At 37.5% G+C, this 19,621-nt stretch overlaps 1 protein-coding gene across 1 annotated transcript; it reads right to left on the bottom strand.

Annotated features, from left to right (window-relative positions):
* Positions 1 to 5,970: 5,970 nt before the first annotated feature.
* LOC131437802 (larval/pupal cuticle protein H1C-like) lies at positions 5,971 to 7,239 on the bottom strand. Its single transcript, XM_058607387.1, has 2 exons — positions 7,104 to 7,239; positions 5,971 to 7,009 (listed from the first exon to the last, which is right to left on the bottom strand). Exons 1-2 carry the CDS (start codon positions 7,113 to 7,115, stop codon positions 6,173 to 6,175), a joined length of 849 nt encoding a protein of 282 aa, XP_058463370.1. The 5' UTR covers positions 7,116 to 7,239; the 3' UTR covers positions 5,971 to 6,172.
* Positions 7,240 to 19,621: the final 12,382 nt, after the last annotated feature.

The raw sequence follows: 19,621 nt of genomic DNA, 5'->3' as shown, positions 1-19,621 counted from the left end.
GTGTGTGTGTCATTGCAGGAGCACACTGGTTTGAAAACTTGTTTTGGTTTTGTTTATGTTATTTTTGATAAGGGGTTATGATCCGCTAGCGTAACGCCGTGCATACCCGATCAACATGTTTCCCTTTTCAATGCTTGTAAAAAAATATGTTATTTAAACTACTGAAGAGACCAGACTTATATCAGCACCTGATACGATAAGGATTTTTTGTTATTAACTTGTTACCCCTTGATGATCGGGTAGGAGTTTGTTGACAAAACGAAACTTGTATCAAAGTCTGTGAATACTGTGTTTTGAATGGGTTTTCATTAAAACGATAAGTAACTAAGCGTCATTGTGTTTGAAATCTTGTGTTATGACACTATTGATCATCAATTATTATATAATTCAATAAAATTAAATATTTGGAAATTCAAACGTGTTTGAACATTTGTTGAACTGAAAAGTCTTGACGGGCACTAAATTTATTTTCTGGGTTTGAATGGGTTTTCATTAAAACGATAAGTAACTAAGCGTCATTGTGTTTGAAATCTTGTGTTATGACACTATTGATCATCAATTATTATATAATTCAATAAAATTAAATATTTGGAAATTCAAACGTGTTTGAACATTTGTTGAACTGAAAAGTCTTGACGGGCACTAAATTTATTTTCTGGCTCAAAATCATCCTTTGAGATAAGACTTCAACTACGCATTCAAAAGATCAGTGGAATCAACTTACAGTAGGCTATTTCAATTTACTATTCTTAAAAACTTTTTCTTAACACTAAAAAATTTTCTCAGGTGAAGACGTAATCTGTATAAGTACCACTAACATTGAATGGGTCGAGCTTTTATAAAATGTTCTCTGGTATAGGTGGAGCTTTCGAAGCTTTTAGTGCTCTATGTGTGAAATCTTGCATTTGGACTTTAAGGCTTTGTCTTAGCGAGGTTGCTCCAAGGATGGTGCTATTTCATGCAAACAAAATAATTTACATGCTTTTTGTGTATTATTTACAGTAAGTTTTGGAACATGGTTTATCACTTGAAAACAGTCTTCAAACTAAGCTGAGTAATTATGGTGAAGACCAAATAACTCGGATGGACCGTTATAGCACATTAGAAGAAAAAAAGAATATTACATCTTGAAATTTGATCAAGATCGGGGATGGCTTGGGCCCGCCCAAGTAATGATTCGAATGCCTTTAGGTTTTAATTCAGAACTTGTTCTATGACAACTGTAATCAATGCCTCTTTTCAAAAATAATATAATAGATTTTAAATCTCTTATAAAACCGCTTTCACGAACTAACAACTTGAAAAGTTTTTGGTCTTAACATTGGATTTTTATTTGCATTGCAACTCATCAACAATAAAATAACTAGTGCTATAAAAAAAAACAATGTTTAGATGGGAAGAATGATCCAACAGGTTTTAACTTTTAAATACCTCGGGGTGTGGTTCGATTCCAAATGCACGTGGGGAGGACACTTTAGGTATCTGATAACGAAATGCCAACAAAGAGTAAATTTTCTTCGAACAATAACAGGATCATGGTGGGGTGCTCATCCGCAAGATCTAATAGAATTGTATCAAACAACGATACTTTCAGTGATGGAATATGGATGCGTTTTTTTTCGTTCCGCTGCAAACTCTCATATTATCAAACTCGAGCGAATTCAGTACCGTTGTTTGCGAATTGCCTTAGACTGCATGCATTCGACACTTACAATGAGTCTTGAAGTTCTGGCGGGAGTTCTTCCATTAAAAGATCGATTTTGGGAGCTTTCATCACGCCTGCTAATAAGATGTGAGGTGCTGAATCCCATGGTAATTAAAAATTTCGAACAACTAGTCGAGCTTCGATCTCAAACAAAATTCATGACAGTATATTTTAACCATATGTCACAGGAAATCAACCCATCAAGATATATTCCTATCCGTGTCAGCCTCCTAAATGTCCTTGACTCAACGTTATTAATCGATACATCCATGCAGCGCGAAGTGCGTGGAATCCCGGATCATCTACGCTCGACGGAAATCCCAAAAATATTTTCAAGTAAGTTCAGGCATATTGACTCTGAGAAAATGTTTTACACGGACGGATCGCGAATTGAAGAAGCGACAGGGTTTGGTATGTTCAACAATAATGTTTCGGCCTCATTTAGGCTTCAAGAACCTGCATCTGTTTATATAGCAGAGTTAGCAGCAGTTCATTATAATTTGAGTGTAATCGTCACATTATCTCCAAACCATTATTTTCTCTTCACACATAGTCTGAGTGCAATTGAAACCATTCGCTCAAACATGATTGGCAAAACTGAACCGTTTTTCCTGGGCAAAATAAAACAGTGCCTGAACGACATATTGAACAATAATTATCTTATCACTATAGTCTGGGTCCCGGCTCATTGCTCCATTCCTGGCAATGAAAGAGCCGATATTTTAGCCAAACGTGGTGCTATTGAGGGTGAAATTTATGAGAGACCGATTGCTTTCAACGAATTCTATAGCTCGTCTCGCCAAAGAACACTTGCCAGCTGGCAAGCTTCTTGGGATAAAGATGATCTGGGTCGGTGGATGCACTCAATTATTCCGAAAATATCGGCATGGTTCAGGGGACTGGATGTGAGTAGAGATTTCATTCGTGTGATGTCCAGACTCATGTCCAATCACTACACGTTAGACGCACATCTCCTTCGAATTGGGCTCTCCGAGACTAATCATTGTGCTTGTGGCGAAGGTTATCGGGATATTGATCATGTCGTTTGGACATGTGTGGAGTATCGTGATGTCAGATCTCAACTAATAAATTCTTTGCGTACCCAAGGTAGACTATCCAATGTCCCAGTTCGAGACATTCTTGCTTGTCGTGACCTTCTATACATGAAACTTATTTATCATTTCGTAAAGAAAATTGGAGTTTCAATTTAATAAAGGCCCCTTTTTAAGACTTAGTTCTGATCTTAGCTGCGTCCATGAGTTCAACCAATAGCTAAATTAGAATAGAAATTATGTAATGATACCAACAAACTCGAAACAGTTAATGAAATTATCAACAAAATGTCTGAAAATAACAGCTTATTTTATAATTTATAGAAGTTAATCGTTTGGTTCAAATAATATTTCCGAGTAGATTTCATAATTAATGACGAGTTACCTAAGATGATATTTAAGTAATAAAATGAATATGTTTTAATAAATTCAAATCGTTGTGACTATGTTAGAATTAAATTAGGATAAGATTTTTATGTAAAAGTGATGCTACGTCGAAGAAAAACTTATGTAAACTGCCTTAAGAAATAAACGTATTTATGAAAAAAATAAATAAAAAACAATGTATACACTCTCAATATTGCTTTCAAACATTCTCTTTAAAACATCATTTTCAATTCAATTTGTTCGCAAAACTAGTTTTTTGTATTCGTGTGTTTATTGGATGGCAGTTTAACTCAGAGTAAACTATATGGTTTTGGAGTACATTTATACATATTTGTTGTGAGCTATAGAATTTATTATATTTTAGGTTAAGTGTAATTTGCATTAAGGAAAATTTCATGGTCGCCATTTTGAGGTTCTATCGCAGCATTTACTGACATAAAACAAATTTAAAAAATGCAAAAGGAGGAAAAATAAATAATTTTGTTGGTTCATTTTCAGAACTCCTGCACATTATTTGACGCAACGAAACCGATTATACAAAAATGATGAATGATAAAAAAATATTTTCAAAACTCAGATCTTTGTTTTGCCACTTAAAGCATGGTCCACTTTGCCTGAATATGATCTTATTGTAGATTTATGATGAAACACTCAAAATTGCTACCAGTATTTGTCCAAAATTGGCGGGTACAAAACAACGTCAGCAATTGGTGAAGAGGCCCATATGAAATAGGGAGCAAATCGGGCATGATAGGGGTAGATGGGGTAAAACGCACCCCCTAAGGAAATGTAGCTATATCTTAACTATAGAGAATAACACGGAAGATTTTCATGCATGACTATCTTCCGTAATCATTATTTCTCAAAATTACGTACAAATACATACTGAATGCATTGAAAAATACATGAAATATCTTATCTTCCAAAACCATTAAAAATTGTCTATTGAAATATATGCGAGACATGACGCTCGATAGTGGAAAACATGAAAAATATACATTTTAAATTACGCGAAGTGACGATTATCTGAACATAGAGGCAGGATGACCTAAAACAACGGGTAAACATCCATCAAAACAACGGATTATAGCTCATGACAACCACGGGGAAAAATAAAGCTTCTTCTTATTATTTAAAGAAAGCTTTAGACTTTTCGTTGACGAAATATTTGCCAGGTGGAAGATTGTTCACTATTATTCATTAAATTGATAACTTATGGATAATTTTTGTAAGCGAATTCTTGAGCATTTTGCCTCACACAAGTCGGGTCGTTTTGTCCCCAAAAATATGAGACGATAAATTTGACGATTTTTCTATAAAATTGCAAATACATCGTCTGTATTAGAACTAATTTTAGAAACCCAAATGATTGGCAAAGAAGTTCACTGGTTACATAATTAAAATCGTCTTCCTCACCCTAGAAAATTACTATGGAACGAACATCAAAAATTACTTATAACAGAGACATAATTGTTTTTTTTTTATTTTCCAGATATGATTGATCCATCGCTACCAAAATTTCGTAGTAATCTGTTGTTATGGCGGTTTCATTAAAATTTCAGTGATAAAAATTGGTAACTTTTGAGGAAAGCAAAAGGTGCATTATGCCTCGGGGGTACGTTTTACCCCATCTTCCCTAATGCATTTTGTGGCCAATCTAATAATATCGTCAATCGATTCTCTGAAAAAATTGTTCACAAGAAGCTGTTGTCCTGAAGCTTTTAGTTCAGTTTATCGAGTTTTGTGAATTTTTGTGTATCCTCGTATACAAAAGAAAATCCCTAATGCATTTATAAGATATATAAATTACGAGTAGTTATAAAAATTTTGTTGTTGATTTGTTTATTGTGACAACAATTCTGGTTTGATTCAACCAATGTTTTATTTGAACAATCAACATTTCTTTGAAACTACCATATTCTAATTCAAAGCAAGCAGGTTTTGTTTGAGTTTGGGATATCTCGGTTTGAAACAACTATTTTTGTTTGTTTGATGGCCAACTAATGGTTATGTTGTTTTAAATTACGGGGATTTTTATGCGTGATGAAGTAGTCAAGGAAAGGTGGAACTGGGGTTACAATGATCTCTTCAGTAAGCATTGAACTCGGCTATGTGTACTTGATTATGTACAATGATATGCCCTAACATAAAAAAAACAAAACGAATTTTTAAATATAATTCATCCCTAGAATTGATAAAGCGATCATTTTCCTTTCATTGCGGATACAACATCCGTGATCTATGCTTTTGAACGCCAAACTGTCGACCATTGACTGTTTTCCTATTCTGTTTTAACTAGGATAATAGTACTTGTATTCAGCTCAACTACTCCATTCATCAAATATCAATCGTTATATCTTGACAATAGTCCCGACTGACGTAATCTCAGTAACCGTTTCCGCTGCGTACTCGATGAAAACAACTACGGGGTGTTTACATTTATTCAACGAATCGAAATACAGTTCCGAATAACAAGTGACTCAGCTTAAATGCGTAAAATGCTATACAGTGACCTTTTCCGATATGTCAATATTTCATGTCACGTGGCTAAGCAGATCAATGCTAGCCACTACACTGCGATCTTAAACGGGGCAAGGTCGAGTCGGAATTGCTGTTCTTATTTATGGCAAGCTTGCGAATAATAGCAAGCCGAAGGCCGGCTGGCTGCAGAGTGGTCAATTGCGGCTATCCGGTAGAGCAGAAAAAGTCACAGCGAAACAGTTTTTTTAGATTACTGATGATTATCCTTGGTTCAACTATAGTGGACTTAAATAAGTTGTGTCGTTGAAAAAGGTGTGATATCTTAAATAATAGTAATTAAGAAAATTTTGTTCTGTCTAGTTTATTGGTTCTTTTACAAAAAATTCGTACCAATGACGGCAATCGCTTCCCACGTTTGGGAAGTAATACATAAATACGAATTTTTCGGAAGTTTTAGCTCGGGTAAAAACACAACAGTCTAATAAATAGGTTATCTCGGGTAAGAGTGAGGATGGATTTTTGGATCATTGGATCAGTGATCAGCGATTTACCAGCCATAATGAGCATGGCTTCCTTCGTAGGACACATGGGCAACTTGAACGGCGGGTGAGTAGGTCAGAGTCTTGGTGGCATGGGCAGCTACGACTGGGGCAGAGTGGGCATAGGTGGCAACAGCTGGGGCGGCATGAGCGTAGGTGGCAACAGCTGGGGCGGCATGTGCGTAGGTGGCAACAGCTGGGGCGGCATAGCTCACTTGCTTAGCAACGACTGGAGCAGCATAGCTCAGTTGCTTGGTGACGACTGGGGCGGCATGAGCGTAGGTAGCAACAGCTGGGGCGGCGTAGCTGACCTGCTTGGCGACAATTGGGGCCTGGGCGTAGGTGGCGACAGCTGGGGCATGGGAGTAGGTGGCGACAGCTGGAGCATGTGAATAGGCAGTGTATGCTGGAGCAGCGGCATAGGTAGCAGCGTAGGCCAGTTTAGGTGCTTCGTTGGTGATGCGGGTGTCAGATTTGCGAACGCTGGAGTATGGGGTGTCGACAGCCTTAGAGTAGTGGGAAACGGTGGCATCGTGAGAACGGACAGTGCTCTCGTGGGTGGCTCCGATGGCTGGGGCAGAGTAGTGACCATAAGATGGAGCAGCATAGGTAGCAATGGCTGGGGCAGCATGAGCGTAGCTAGTATAGGCTGGGGCAGCATGGGCGTAGCTAGCATAGGCTGGAGCAGCATACGACACTGTCTTTGCCAATGGAGCAGCCTGGGAGATGCTGCTATAGCTCACAGCCGATGCTGGTGAGTAGTGAGCCACGGGGGCGGCGTACGACACTGGGGCTTCCAGATATCCAGCGCTGGCAACGGCCAACGAAGCCAGGAAGACGACGAACTATAATATTCACAAAGAAAACAATTCCAAATTAGTATCACTACCATTCACTACGGTCCAAAATTGTCACACTTTGTAACACCTGTGCTAGTACCTTAAAAGCCATTGTGTTGATACTTGAGTATGTTCCTACCGAAGTCACTGTGATCAATGATACTGTTTCATAGGCGTCGTCCAATATTTATATCAAAAAGTTAATACGAACCTAGCCATAGACTCAGTGAAAACAATAACCTCGCACTACTCGGAATCTCACTACGGCGAAAAGAACATCAAGAGGGCGCGACAATTCACCGAGCCTGCCAGGAGGAAGCACGCGAAGTCAGAAAAAACCTACATTTTTGTTGAAAAGAAATACAACCGGTGAGCGAGCGAGAGCAAGCGACCCATTGCAATCTGGTGGCCGCAAGAGACGTACCCCCTCGCTTAATACTTTCGTTTTCATTTCAACCGAGTCGCTGCAAAGAGTCTGTCGAACCTCAAGAATGAGTAACCTTCTCCTACGGATTCGGTTCACGAGGATCAAAAATGAGAGCCATACGAGCCGGCAGGTAAATTGAATTGACTGGTACAGTTTTTAACTGATCTCTGATTATCACTAGCACACATACTTGGGGGAAGCCAGTATTTGGATCTAGTAGATAACCTGATTTAATTTGAATGTATCTTGAAACCTCCGGCGACGACTTGATTTGTATTTTTTCCAACTGCTTGTATTGATGAGGTTCTAGCTTCACTCGAGGGAAGGGTTGACTCACATAACGCGTGTCACTAGTCGCGTGTTTCTTTGATTGCGGTAAATTGTAGGCAAAGTTGGTGAACAGCAGCTGCTGTGGTCTTTCTCGAAAAGCTTAGTGGCTCAGTAGCTCAGTTGTTATGTTGACGGCGGGTTAACATCATAATTGATCCAATTGTTGATATGGTTGATGGTTCATTTAAGCCAAAGAGTGACTTGACTGTGGAAACCTCCATGTTATTAAAGATATCAGTATCGAGTAGTAGTCATTAATGTCATGATAAGTATGATTTTGTTTTGTTTTAAGTTGAATATTTTTTTTTTCGGAATGCGGTAAGGTTTAATATGTTTCAGAAGCTTTAGCTAAAAGCCGATTTTGTGCTACGGGTTCAAAAGCGTTTTTACTATTCTTTTACAATTCAAATTGAACCGATTGTACTTTGAAAGGAAAATAACGTGAAAAATTATTCCGATATAATTTAATAATATAATTTATAAGGCACACTTCCTAAGCTCTAAGATGCTGATGACATTTTCTAATTTTAATTATTAAATTACCTAAAACCCGTAGTGATCGAAATCTGGCAGACCCAGTATTCAACTGACGATCGGCAGTGGTAGGTGGGATGAATATTACATGAGAGTCATCAAGATGATTTTGGACGATCGATGCTAACCGCATTCTTCGGTCCGTGTGGGTCCGCCGACTTGGTTTTGATATAATCTCAAACTTTTCATCGAATACCACTCATAATATTTTGGGCATTCTGTCGGCTAACGTGGCTAAGCTAACGACAGCTGGTTTTGAGGTTTTGTTCTCTCATCTCTGTTGCATCCCGATTTAGTTCTACTTTTCTGCAATCTATGTTTGACAACTGCCCAATATTTCCCAAGTAGCAAATGAAACTTATTGAAATTTCAAGAGGTTCTACAATTGTTTCAGAATTGTTTTTTTATGTTAGATAAGTTCAAAAAAATTTACAAATATATTAAAATCGGTTGTGCAACTTATCACTGTTAAGTTTCACAATACTACCCAAAAAACCACTACAGAACAATTTGAGATACATCTAAAACAATTGTGCAGTAAATGACCAACTTGTCCACGTTGCACTAGCAGTTATAGAAGCTGTGCCAAAATTTTCACATCGTCATGTAAAAACGAAGTAACTAAAACAATTGTTCAACTTATCAAAAATTTTCCAAATGGCTGTCATAATTGTATCGGGAAAAAATAGTGAAATTATGCTCTTCGCAAGGCAAAAAATGGTAAGCCGAATTGAAAACCTCGCAGTAAAAACAATTTTGCTGCCGAATCCGCATTGTCTTGTGTGCAGTTTTCTTCATTTTTAGACAAACAATTCGAAACTTGTAAAAAAGTTGTACCAGATTTATATGCTTGAAATGAACGCAAAACTTGCCGACATGAGAATATTATCATAAAAGTTCCAGAAATACAGCATTACATATGCAATGAAAACAAAAAACAATGAGATAATTTGTATCCGGACTTTATCTCGCGAAAAAAATGAACATACCTGACATCACTTTTTAAAGATATTGAAAAAAAAGTTAAGTTCATCATAGTTAGTCTCATAGTTATATACTATCACTTGAGCAACTTGTTCTTGCAACTAAAGCACATGGGCTCACCGAAATAATACATACAGTGCATATCACAAAAGTCGGGTTCACTAAGATGAATGACTAAATTATATTGTTGTTTAAGTCAACTAGTTTGATAAATATGAAAACATCTATTTTGATAAAAATAAAAACAAAAATTTCTCTTTTCAATTTTCTTTTATTTAGGTGAAATAAATCATTACGTTGGGTGAACCATTTTCTTTTCAACACACTGTTATCTTCGATGCCATATTGAGAAACATTGAAAAAATTCATTTCAAGATTTTTCAGATCAATTGAAACATCAATATGATTAAAATCGTCAGAAAAGGTGTATGAATGTTTGATAGCTTTCTTATACATATTTTGAACAATATTCCGATCATATTCATTGAAAAGAATAGATTGTTATTTTCATAGAAATTGATGTGCAATCATCGAAACACGTACATTCAAAGGCGCTTGAAAATTTCAGGCGTACGAAGACATGTTTCACCATAAAAATGCAGTTCGTTGTCGATTTTCTATTCACTAAAACATGAAAGATCCATTCTACAATATGTAGTATTACCATTTATTTATGCGCAGAATATTTTGAAAGTTACATGTTTGTGTTACGAGCAGTTGTTTTGAAAATCAAATGTGAAACTTATTAATTAGAGATTATGTTTGCTATTTTTTGTAACCATCAATTCAATTCTTGTTTACATTACGTAGTACTTTCCTTGAGTTTCACAATCGTTTTTTCGCTGATTTAATTGCAGCATTTGTAATGGGATCGATGCATGAGTTTTTGTATCAGTTGCACAATAATTGTGAATTGTGTTCGTAACAACGGAAGAACTTAAGAATATGTTGAATACTAAACTAATTTGATAAATTTCACAATCAGTAGGAAAATACAGGCCAGCAACTTAACGTGCTACTTGGGTTTTGCTTTTCTCATGTAGAAAGGTTATGCAATCACTTGAAAAACCGACTAATAAAAATTGGCCCGGAAGGTCAAGTGTCATATACCATTCGATTCAGTTCATCGAGTTGAGCAATGTGTGTGTGTGCCGATTCTGACTAACTTAGATTCAAATGGAGGGCCTCATGGTTCCGGTTCCGGTGTTATAGGGTAAAATGTGTTCAATATTGTACACCGTCACTTAAACCGGCGAAACAAAAAACGTAACAAAAATCTAAACTGGTCTCAAAACTACATAAATCGATAGTCATAATCAGTAGGCAACTAAACAAACCGGCTATCCTGGTTCCCGGAAGCACCGGAAATTGTGGTCATATATACCAGAATGGACCTCACTCACTTTTCTCAGCGCTGGTTTGACCGATTTCCACATGACCGATTCAAATGAAAGGTATTCCGGTCCCATACAGAATTCTTGAACTTCATCCGGATCTGACTTTCGGCTCCGGAGTTATAGGGTAAAGTGTGTTCAATATTGTACACCGTCTTTCAAACCGGCGAAACAAAAAACGTGAAAAATTTTTTAAACTGGTCTCAAAACTACACAAATAAATAAATAATATAGTCATTATCAGTAGGCAACTAAACAAACCTCATTCAGTAAAAACCATTCAAGCGAAGAGGTTGTGTTTCGATTGTACTGGCTCGTGAGTTAACGGCTGCTACCGAGACAATTCTAAGCTTCAGGTAGTTAAACTGCCCATAGCAAACGCAATATTCGGGGCGTTTCCCGACTGGAAAGCTAGCAACGAAGGCCATCCCGTTCATACGCACAGAGGTGTAGAGACACAGAGGTGCGAGAGCATAGAAGTGACGAGTCACAGAGGTGCCATCGCATAAAGGTGCGAAGACGAAGGGGTGCAAAGGCACAGAGGTGCTAAAGCAACCCAGTGCTGATCTACCAGGTACCAGAATTTGTACGCTGCGTAGGATCAAAAGAGACGGCATATATCGCGAGGTGCTACACTGCAAGCATCGCATTTGATCGCCACCAAGAGCAAAAGCACTGTACCTGGGGACAGGTACAGCAAGTGCAGTGGTGTTCACAACGACGGCAGAGCAACTGAGATAGCAGTAAACGACAGAAGACTGCCAATTGGAAACAGCAAAAGACTGCCAATTAGAAATCGTTGGAAGAGCTTCACGTCGTTCTTCACGATAAAGGAACAGAGACATCAGCTACAAGGTAGATTTAATTTAATTTATTTTTTATTTCTTATATCTGAAATTTTACTAAACATAAGTTTTTATTTTGGTATTATTAATTTACAAAAAAAATTTAATGTAATGGATGATCTCATGGAAGATCATCCGAATCCGATTCCGGATACTAGTAAAAGTTTAAATACTCCGAGGGCTAAACATTATCCACAGGGTACCACTGGGCCATGGATAGTCTATCTTCGAAAAAAAGAAAAGATTTTAAACTTGATGCAAATTACAAAGGATTTGACATCACATTTCTCTGAAGTTAAAGAAATCTGTAAGGTTAATAGAGATAAAATTCGAGTTGTAGTTAACGACTTGAAACAGGCAAACGATATTGTAACCTGTAAATTATTTGCTATTGAATATCGAGTTTACATTCCATCGAAGGAGGTAGAAATTGACGGTGTTGTGACTGAAGCAAGTCTGACAGCAGATGATTTACTTAAAAATGGAGTTGGCCGTTTTAAAAACTCCATGCTTGAGGGAGTTAAGATACTCGAGTGCAAACAATTGTACTCAGCATCTATTGTCGATGGAAAAAAGTCTTATCGTCCCTCAGATTCGTTTCGCGTAACATTTGCCGGATCTGCATTGCCTAGCCATGTCTATATCGATAAAATTCGTCTTCCTGTTCGGCTTTTCGTACCGCATGTTATGAATTGCACGAACTGTAAAAAATTCGGACATACAGCTACTTACTGTAGTAATAAGTCCAAATGTATCAAATGTCAAGGGCCTCATAAGGATAATCTTTGCGATAAAGATGTTGAAAAATGTGTTTATTGTGGGGAAAGCCCTCATGATGATCTTTCAGTGTGCGCTGCATTTAAGCTGCGTAAAGACAAAATGAAGCTTTCTTTAAAAGCACGGTCTAAGCGCACATATGCAGAAATGCTCAAAACGGTCATACATGTCTCCCCTTTGGAAACCGAAAACGGTTTTTCAAATCTTGCGGAGCCAGAGGAATCTGACTCTGACGGAAATAGTGAAGATACCTCGTTTGTCACTCCTCAAGGGTCTGTTAAGAGGAGATTAACAAACCACAAAATACCAAAAAAGACACCTAAAATTATACCTTCAAAAAAAGATCCCCGTGTTAAAGCTAAAAAGCCAAATTTAAAACCAAAAACTGTGCCTCCTGGTTTGTCAAATTCACAAACCAATCCAGGAACTAGCTCAAGAAAAGACAATAATCCAGTGGGCTCCATTTCACATTCACCAACAGGATTACTGAAATTTTCGGAAATTGTAGAATGGATTTTCGCTGCATTCAATATTTCTGAACCTCTAAAGACCATCATAACAGCATTCCTTCCAATAGCTAGAACTTTTTTGAAACAGTTATCAGCTCAATGGCCAGCTCTTACAGGTTTTGTATCATTTGATGGATAATTTATCATCCGCCGCAAATGATTCAATCACTGTCCTGCAGTGGAATTGTCGAAGCATCATGCCAAAACTTGATTCATTTAAAGTTTTGTTGCATAGTCAAAAATGTGATGTATTTGCTTTGTGCGAAACATGGCTTACATCAAACATAGCCTTAAATTTTAATGACTTTAACATTATACGTCTCGACAGAGACTCCCCGTATGGTGGAGTGCTTTTAGGAATTAAGAAATGTTATTCCTTTTATAGATTAAACATTCCTTCGACTTCTAGTATAGAAGTTGTTGCTTGTCAAATAAACATTAAAGGAAAGGACATTTGCATTGCTTCGGTATATATTCCTCCAAGAGCTCAAGTTGGACAACGACAGCTTAATGAAATTGTCGAAGCCCTTCCTGCTCCACGTTTGATTTTAGGAGATTTCAATTCGCACGGAATGATGTGGGGTTCCGTTTACAATGATAGCAGATCATCTCTAATATATAATATTTGCGACAATTTTAGCATGACGGTACTAAATATGGGTAGCATGACACGGATCCCAAGACCTCCTGCACGTCCAAGTGCATTAGATTTATCTCTTTGTTCGACTTCAATTCGACTAGATTGCACCTGGAAAGTATTTCCTGATTTACATGGTAGCGATCATTTACCAATCATCATCTCAATTAGCAGTAACAAAGGCATTGCTAATTCAGTTAATATTCCATATGATTTGACAAAAAATATTGACTGGATTAAATACCAAAGTAATATTTCAAGTGTCTTAACTTCAATGGAAGAGCTTCCCCCACTTGAAGAATATGACTTCCTCGTTTGTTCGATTCTGGAGGCCGCAGAACAAGCCCAAACCAAACGATTTCTTGGTCCATCGTCTAACAGAAGACCTCCAAATCCTTGGTGGGACAAAGAGTGCTCAGATGCTAAACACGCGAAACAAAATGCTTTCAAGACGTTTTTAAAACGAGGAGGAGGAACTCCTCAGAATTTTGAAAAATTCTTGGTTTTAGAAACCAAGTACAAGAACATACTTCGGGTTAAGAAATGCAGCTATTGGAGACATTTTGTGGAAGGTTTGTCAAGAGAAACCTCAATGAGCACTCTTTGGAATACGGCCAGACGAATGAGGAATCGTAACGTAGGAAATGAGAGTGAGGAGTACTCGAATCGATGGATATTTGATTTTGCGAGGAAAGTTTGTCCAGATTCCGTTCCTACGCATAGCATTGTTAGGGAGTCTTCTTCAAATGATGATTCCATTGATAGCCCCTTTTCAATGATGGAATTTTCCATAGCACTCATGTCTTGTAACAATAACGCTCCTGGATTGGACAGAATTAAATTCAACTTGGTGAAGAATCTGCCCGACCTCGCAAAAAGACGTTTGTTGGAATTGTTCAACAAGTTTCTTGAGCAAAATATTGTTCCACCTGACTGGAGACAAGTGAAAGTTATCGCCATTCAAAAGCCGGGGAAACCAGCTTCCAATCACAACTCATATAGACCCATTGCGATGTTGTCCTGCATCAGAAAATTGTTCGAAAAAATTATTCTACGACGTCTCGACACTTGGGTCGAGACGAACGGTTTGTTGTCAGATACTCAGTTTGGCTTCCGTAGAAATAAAGGGACGAATGATTGCCTTGCATTACTTTCGTCTGACATCCAAATTGCCTTCGCTCAAAAGCAACAAATGGCATCTGTATTTTTAGACATTAAAGGAGCATTTGATTCAGTTTCCATTGATGTTCTTTCAGACAAGCTCCACCAACATGGACTCCCAGCGGTTATAAATAATTATTTGCACAACCTTTTGTCAGAGAAACGCATGCATTTTTCACATGGCGATTTGGCAACAATCAGAATTAGCTACATGGGTCTCCCGCAAGGCTCATGCCTCAGTCCGCTCCTCTATAATTTTTACGTGAATGACATTGACAGCTGTCTAGTAACCCCATGTACACTAAGACAATTGGCAGATGATGGCGTGGTTTCAGTTACTGGATCCAAAGCTATTGATCTGCAAAAACCATTGCAAGATACCTTAGATAAATTGTCCGTTTGGGCTGTTCATCTTGGTATCGAATTCTCTGCGGAGAAAACAGAGCTGGTCGTCTTTTCAAAAAAGCATGATCCCGCGCAACTTCAGCTTCATATGATGGGAAGAATAATCGAACAGGTTTTGACTTTCAAATACCTCGGGGTGTGGTTTGATTCCAAATGCACGTGGGGAGGACACATTAGGTATCTGATAACGAAATGCCAACAAAGAGTAAATTTTCTTCGAACAATAACAGGGTCTTGGTGGGGTGCTCATCCGCAAGATCTAATAAAATTGTATCAGACAACGATACTTTCAGTGATGGAATATGGATGCGTTTGTTTTCGTTCCGCTGCAAATTCTCATATTATCAAACTTGAGCGAATTCAGTACCGTTGTTTGCGAATTGCTTTAGGCTGCATGCATTCGACACATACAATGAGTCTTGAAGTTCTGGCGGGAGTTCTTCCATTAAAAGATCGATTTTGGGAGCTTTCATCACGCCTGCTAATAAGATGTGATGTGCTGAATCCCATGGTAATTAATAATTTCGAACGACTAGTCGAGCTTCGATCTCAAACAAAATTCATGACAGTATATTTTAACCATATGTCACAGGAAATCAACCCTTCAAGATATATTCCTATCCGTGTCAGCCTCCTAAATGTACCTGACTCAACTTTATTTTTCGACACATCCATGCAGCGCGAAGTGCGTGGAATCCCGGACCACCTACGCTCTATGGAAATCCCAAAAATATTTTCAAGTAAGTTCAGGCATATTAACTCTGAGAAAATGTTTTACACGGACGGATCGCGAATGGAAGAAGCGACAGGGTTTGGTATGTTCAACAATAATGTTTCGGCCTCATTCAAGCTTCAAGAACCTGCATCTGTTTATATAGCAGAGTTAGCAGCAGTTCATTATAGCTTGAATGTAATCGTCACATTATCTCCAAACCATTATTTCCTCTTCACAGATAGTCTGAGTGCAATTGAAGCCATTCGCTCAAACGCTGCTGGCAAAAATGAACCGTTTTTCTTGGGTAAAATAAAACAGTGTCTGAACGACATATTGAATAATAATTATCTAATCACAATAGTTTGGGTTCCGGCTCATTGCTCCATTCCAGGCAATGAAAGAGCCGATATTTTAGCCAAACGTGGTGCTATTGAGGGTGAAATTTATGAGAGACCGATTGCTTTCAACGAATTCTATAGCGCGTCTCGCCAAAGAACACTTGCCAGCTGGCAAGCTTCTTGGGATAAAGATGATCTGGGTCGGTGGATGCACTCAATTATTCCTAAAATATCGACAAAGGCATGGTTCAGGGGACTGGATGTGAGTAGAGATTTCATTCGTGTGATGTCCAGACTCATGTCCAATCACTACACGTTAGATGCACATCTCCTTCGAATTGGACTTTCCGAGACTAATCATTGTGCTTGCGGCGAAGGTTACCGCGATATTGACCATGTTGTTTGGACATGCGTGGAGTTTCGTGATGTCAGATCTCAACTAATAAATTCCTTGCGTACCCAAGGTAGACTATCCAATGTCCCAGTTCGCGACATTCTTGCTTGTCGTGACCTTCCATACATGAAACTTCTTTATCATTTCATTAAATCCATTGGAGTTCCAATTTAAATTTTATTTTATGTTAAACTGTTTTCTCTTCCATGAGTTCAACCAATAGCCAACTATAGGATATTGAATATAAGTGGTGAACTGATACAAACAATCCTGAAATAGTTATAAGATCATGTACAAAATAAATGTATTTTATTTAATGTAATTTAAAATAGCAACTCGCTTGATAAAAACAGTGTTTAGATTAACTAATGAGTACCAACATACTAATATGATATTCGAAATGTATTAGGTTTAAACTACTATGTATTGTGGATGCCACGGCGAAGAAAAACTTATGTATATTGCCTATGAAATAAACGTATTTATGAAAAAAAAAAAAAAAAAACTAAACAAACCGATTCCGGCTATCCTGGTTCCCGGTATCCGGTTCCGAAAGCACCGGAAATAGTGGTCATATATACCAAAATGTATCTCACTCACTTTTCTCAGCGATGGTTTGACCGATTTTCACATCGGATCCGACTTTCGGTTCCGGAGTTATAGGGTAAAGTGTGTTCAATATAGTACACCGTCACTTAAACTGGCGCAACAAAAACCGAAAATCGACCCCGTTGTTTCGATACTACAGTAGCAGTAGATTTGATTCCGATGTTCGGTAATTTTTTGACGAAAACTTTCGGTAATCAATAAAAATAACCGATATTTCGTTACATGAATTGAAAACAAAAATTATGCAAAATTTTCACCGGACGATCAGTTTTATACATGTTTTCATTACATAATTCTGTAAATAGATATGTAATTAATTTGGTAAATCTGTCGACGAGTACGGTAAAATCGAACTGTGCATATGGTAATACACTAAGGTCTTTTTTATGCGGTTTTTTATGCGACTTTTTTTATACGAATTTTCAGAGTTATGCGGTTTTTTATGTAAAGTTTCAGAGTTATGCGGTTTTTTTTATGCGAATTTTCAGAGTTATGCGGTTTTTTTTATGCGGTACGTAAACTCGCATAAAAAAGACTTCAGTGTATTATCTTCCAATAATCGAACTTCTGTAAATACTGATTGTCGTGAGAACTAATTGTAAAACAGTCATTAAAATGTTCAGTATGTGTCTTTTAATTAATCAAACGAAAAAAATCTTGAAGCGTTCGTCAAATGGATTGAGGTACAGATGCACAAGTTTTTAAAACATTAGAACTAGCTTCTTGTTTACTTATAGGCAGAAAATAATTTCGTATCACTTGTCAACTTGCTACCAACACATATCGTTCGAGGGTAATTTGAGGTGGACACGACTCACTTTTTGTGGACACACAGTGCAATAATCGCACAGTCATGTTCGGCTCGAATTTTCTTCATTCGTTTCTGTGCAACAAAAAAAAATCCGTAAAACCTAAACGTAGGCTGAAAGTTTTGTGTTGATTTTTGAAATCCGAAAATCCATTCAAATCCAGCATTTCAACCAAAAGAAAACAAACACAAAAAATACCAAACCATTCGTTAGATCCATTTACAGTTTACGGTAGCTGTTTGACAATTCAGCAAAAACCGAACGATCTGTAATCAATTCAATTACCGAACGTTTAGCTGTTGAAAATTCGGTAAAAAACTACAAGGATCAGCCCCACATGGTTGTTCGAGCCATTGATGTGGAACAAGGCAACCAAAATTTCTAATGATCGACATTTTTAATCAATCGTCACACTTTTGAATTCGCAATTGCACAAGAGTCTGCTTAGATTGATCTTTATTAGGAACCAACACCGAACACGTGAACTCTGAATATAGACTCTGTTTGTCGTGATTTGTATTTGTTTTGTAGCCGACGAAATTACATCAATATCCCAAATGTATGCAATTATATCTTTGTATATTTGCTATACTTAGATTTCGATATTTAAGCTTCTCTTCGTCAAGCTTGTGTTCAAGTTTTGTATGCAAGCAGTTATTTCTATAGCGTTAAGTTTCTCTACCATTCTGCGATTTCGGTTGAAGCGATAAACTTTTTCTCATTATCAATCGAGTTCATCTTGTATAAATTAGAAATTAATATTAAGCACTCAAAATTTACCCTGGGGTAGTTGTTAATTTCTCAGACGAAACGACATAACATAGAATTTCATCCGAGCTTGCATGACACGAAATCAGAGCATACCAATTAAAGCTTCAAGTCGTTTTATGGCACTTTTTGTCTTGCTGTCTAGCAACAACCTACATCTAGCATGTTACGCGTAGAACTGAAACGTTAGCTATAATTTCGCTTCTATTTATAGATTCGCGTGCTTCCAACAGCTTCGCTTTTGCATCGATTGACCAATCAGAGCGATGCTTTCCCTTTGATATATCGCTTACTCCTTCAACGTCGTCGTCTATGGCAGGGAAATCCGGTATGCCAGAGATTTTCAGCAGACAAAATGGGACACTGCTCGCTACTGATCAAAATTTCAATCATTTATGATTGAAAATACGTGGCTTGATACATTCAAATTGAAACTTATTAATATTTTCAATCAAATGATGAAATAATATTAATAATTGATACAAAATAGACTGAGTTGTAAGTGTTTGAAACCTGACCACATTGCTACGTGTGTTTTTTTCTTGAGTTTCTGATTTGCACCCCTATATAAAAAATTAGGATGTGTTCCACATCAAAATTACCGAATTCTGCGAAATTTTCTAAGTGTGTACGGTAGAATACTTTTACTGTTGAAAATTCAACATCTGTTTTTCGTCCGCAGCTGCAAAAGCCTTGCCCGATCATAAGCTTTCTTAAGAATTCATCGGCAAAAATGAGTTGAAACTTGCTACGGATATCCCCTTGATCAATGGCTTTAATAAACTGCTGTTCGAGAAATTATCTAAAATGAATCTTCAGGTACGTTTCGTCGTCCATGGGGATGCATCCTTCGTGTTTCGTAGGAATTCTGATTGTATAACTTTTGGACAGGTCTTTTGACCAATAGATACTGTATTAGTGTCCTATTATATTGCTTACTGGCCCGAGAAGAGCACCATTCTTCTCGCAGACAAATTAAATT

Source organism: Malaya genurostris, chromosome 3 (genome assembly GCF_030247185.1).
Source record: "Malaya genurostris strain Urasoe2022 chromosome 3, Malgen_1.1, whole genome shotgun sequence".
Lineage (NCBI taxonomy): Eukaryota > Metazoa > Arthropoda > Insecta > Diptera > Culicidae > Malaya > Malaya genurostris.
Note: the sequence above shows the minus strand (reverse complement) of the source record. Positions and strands in the feature narration are given on the sequence as shown.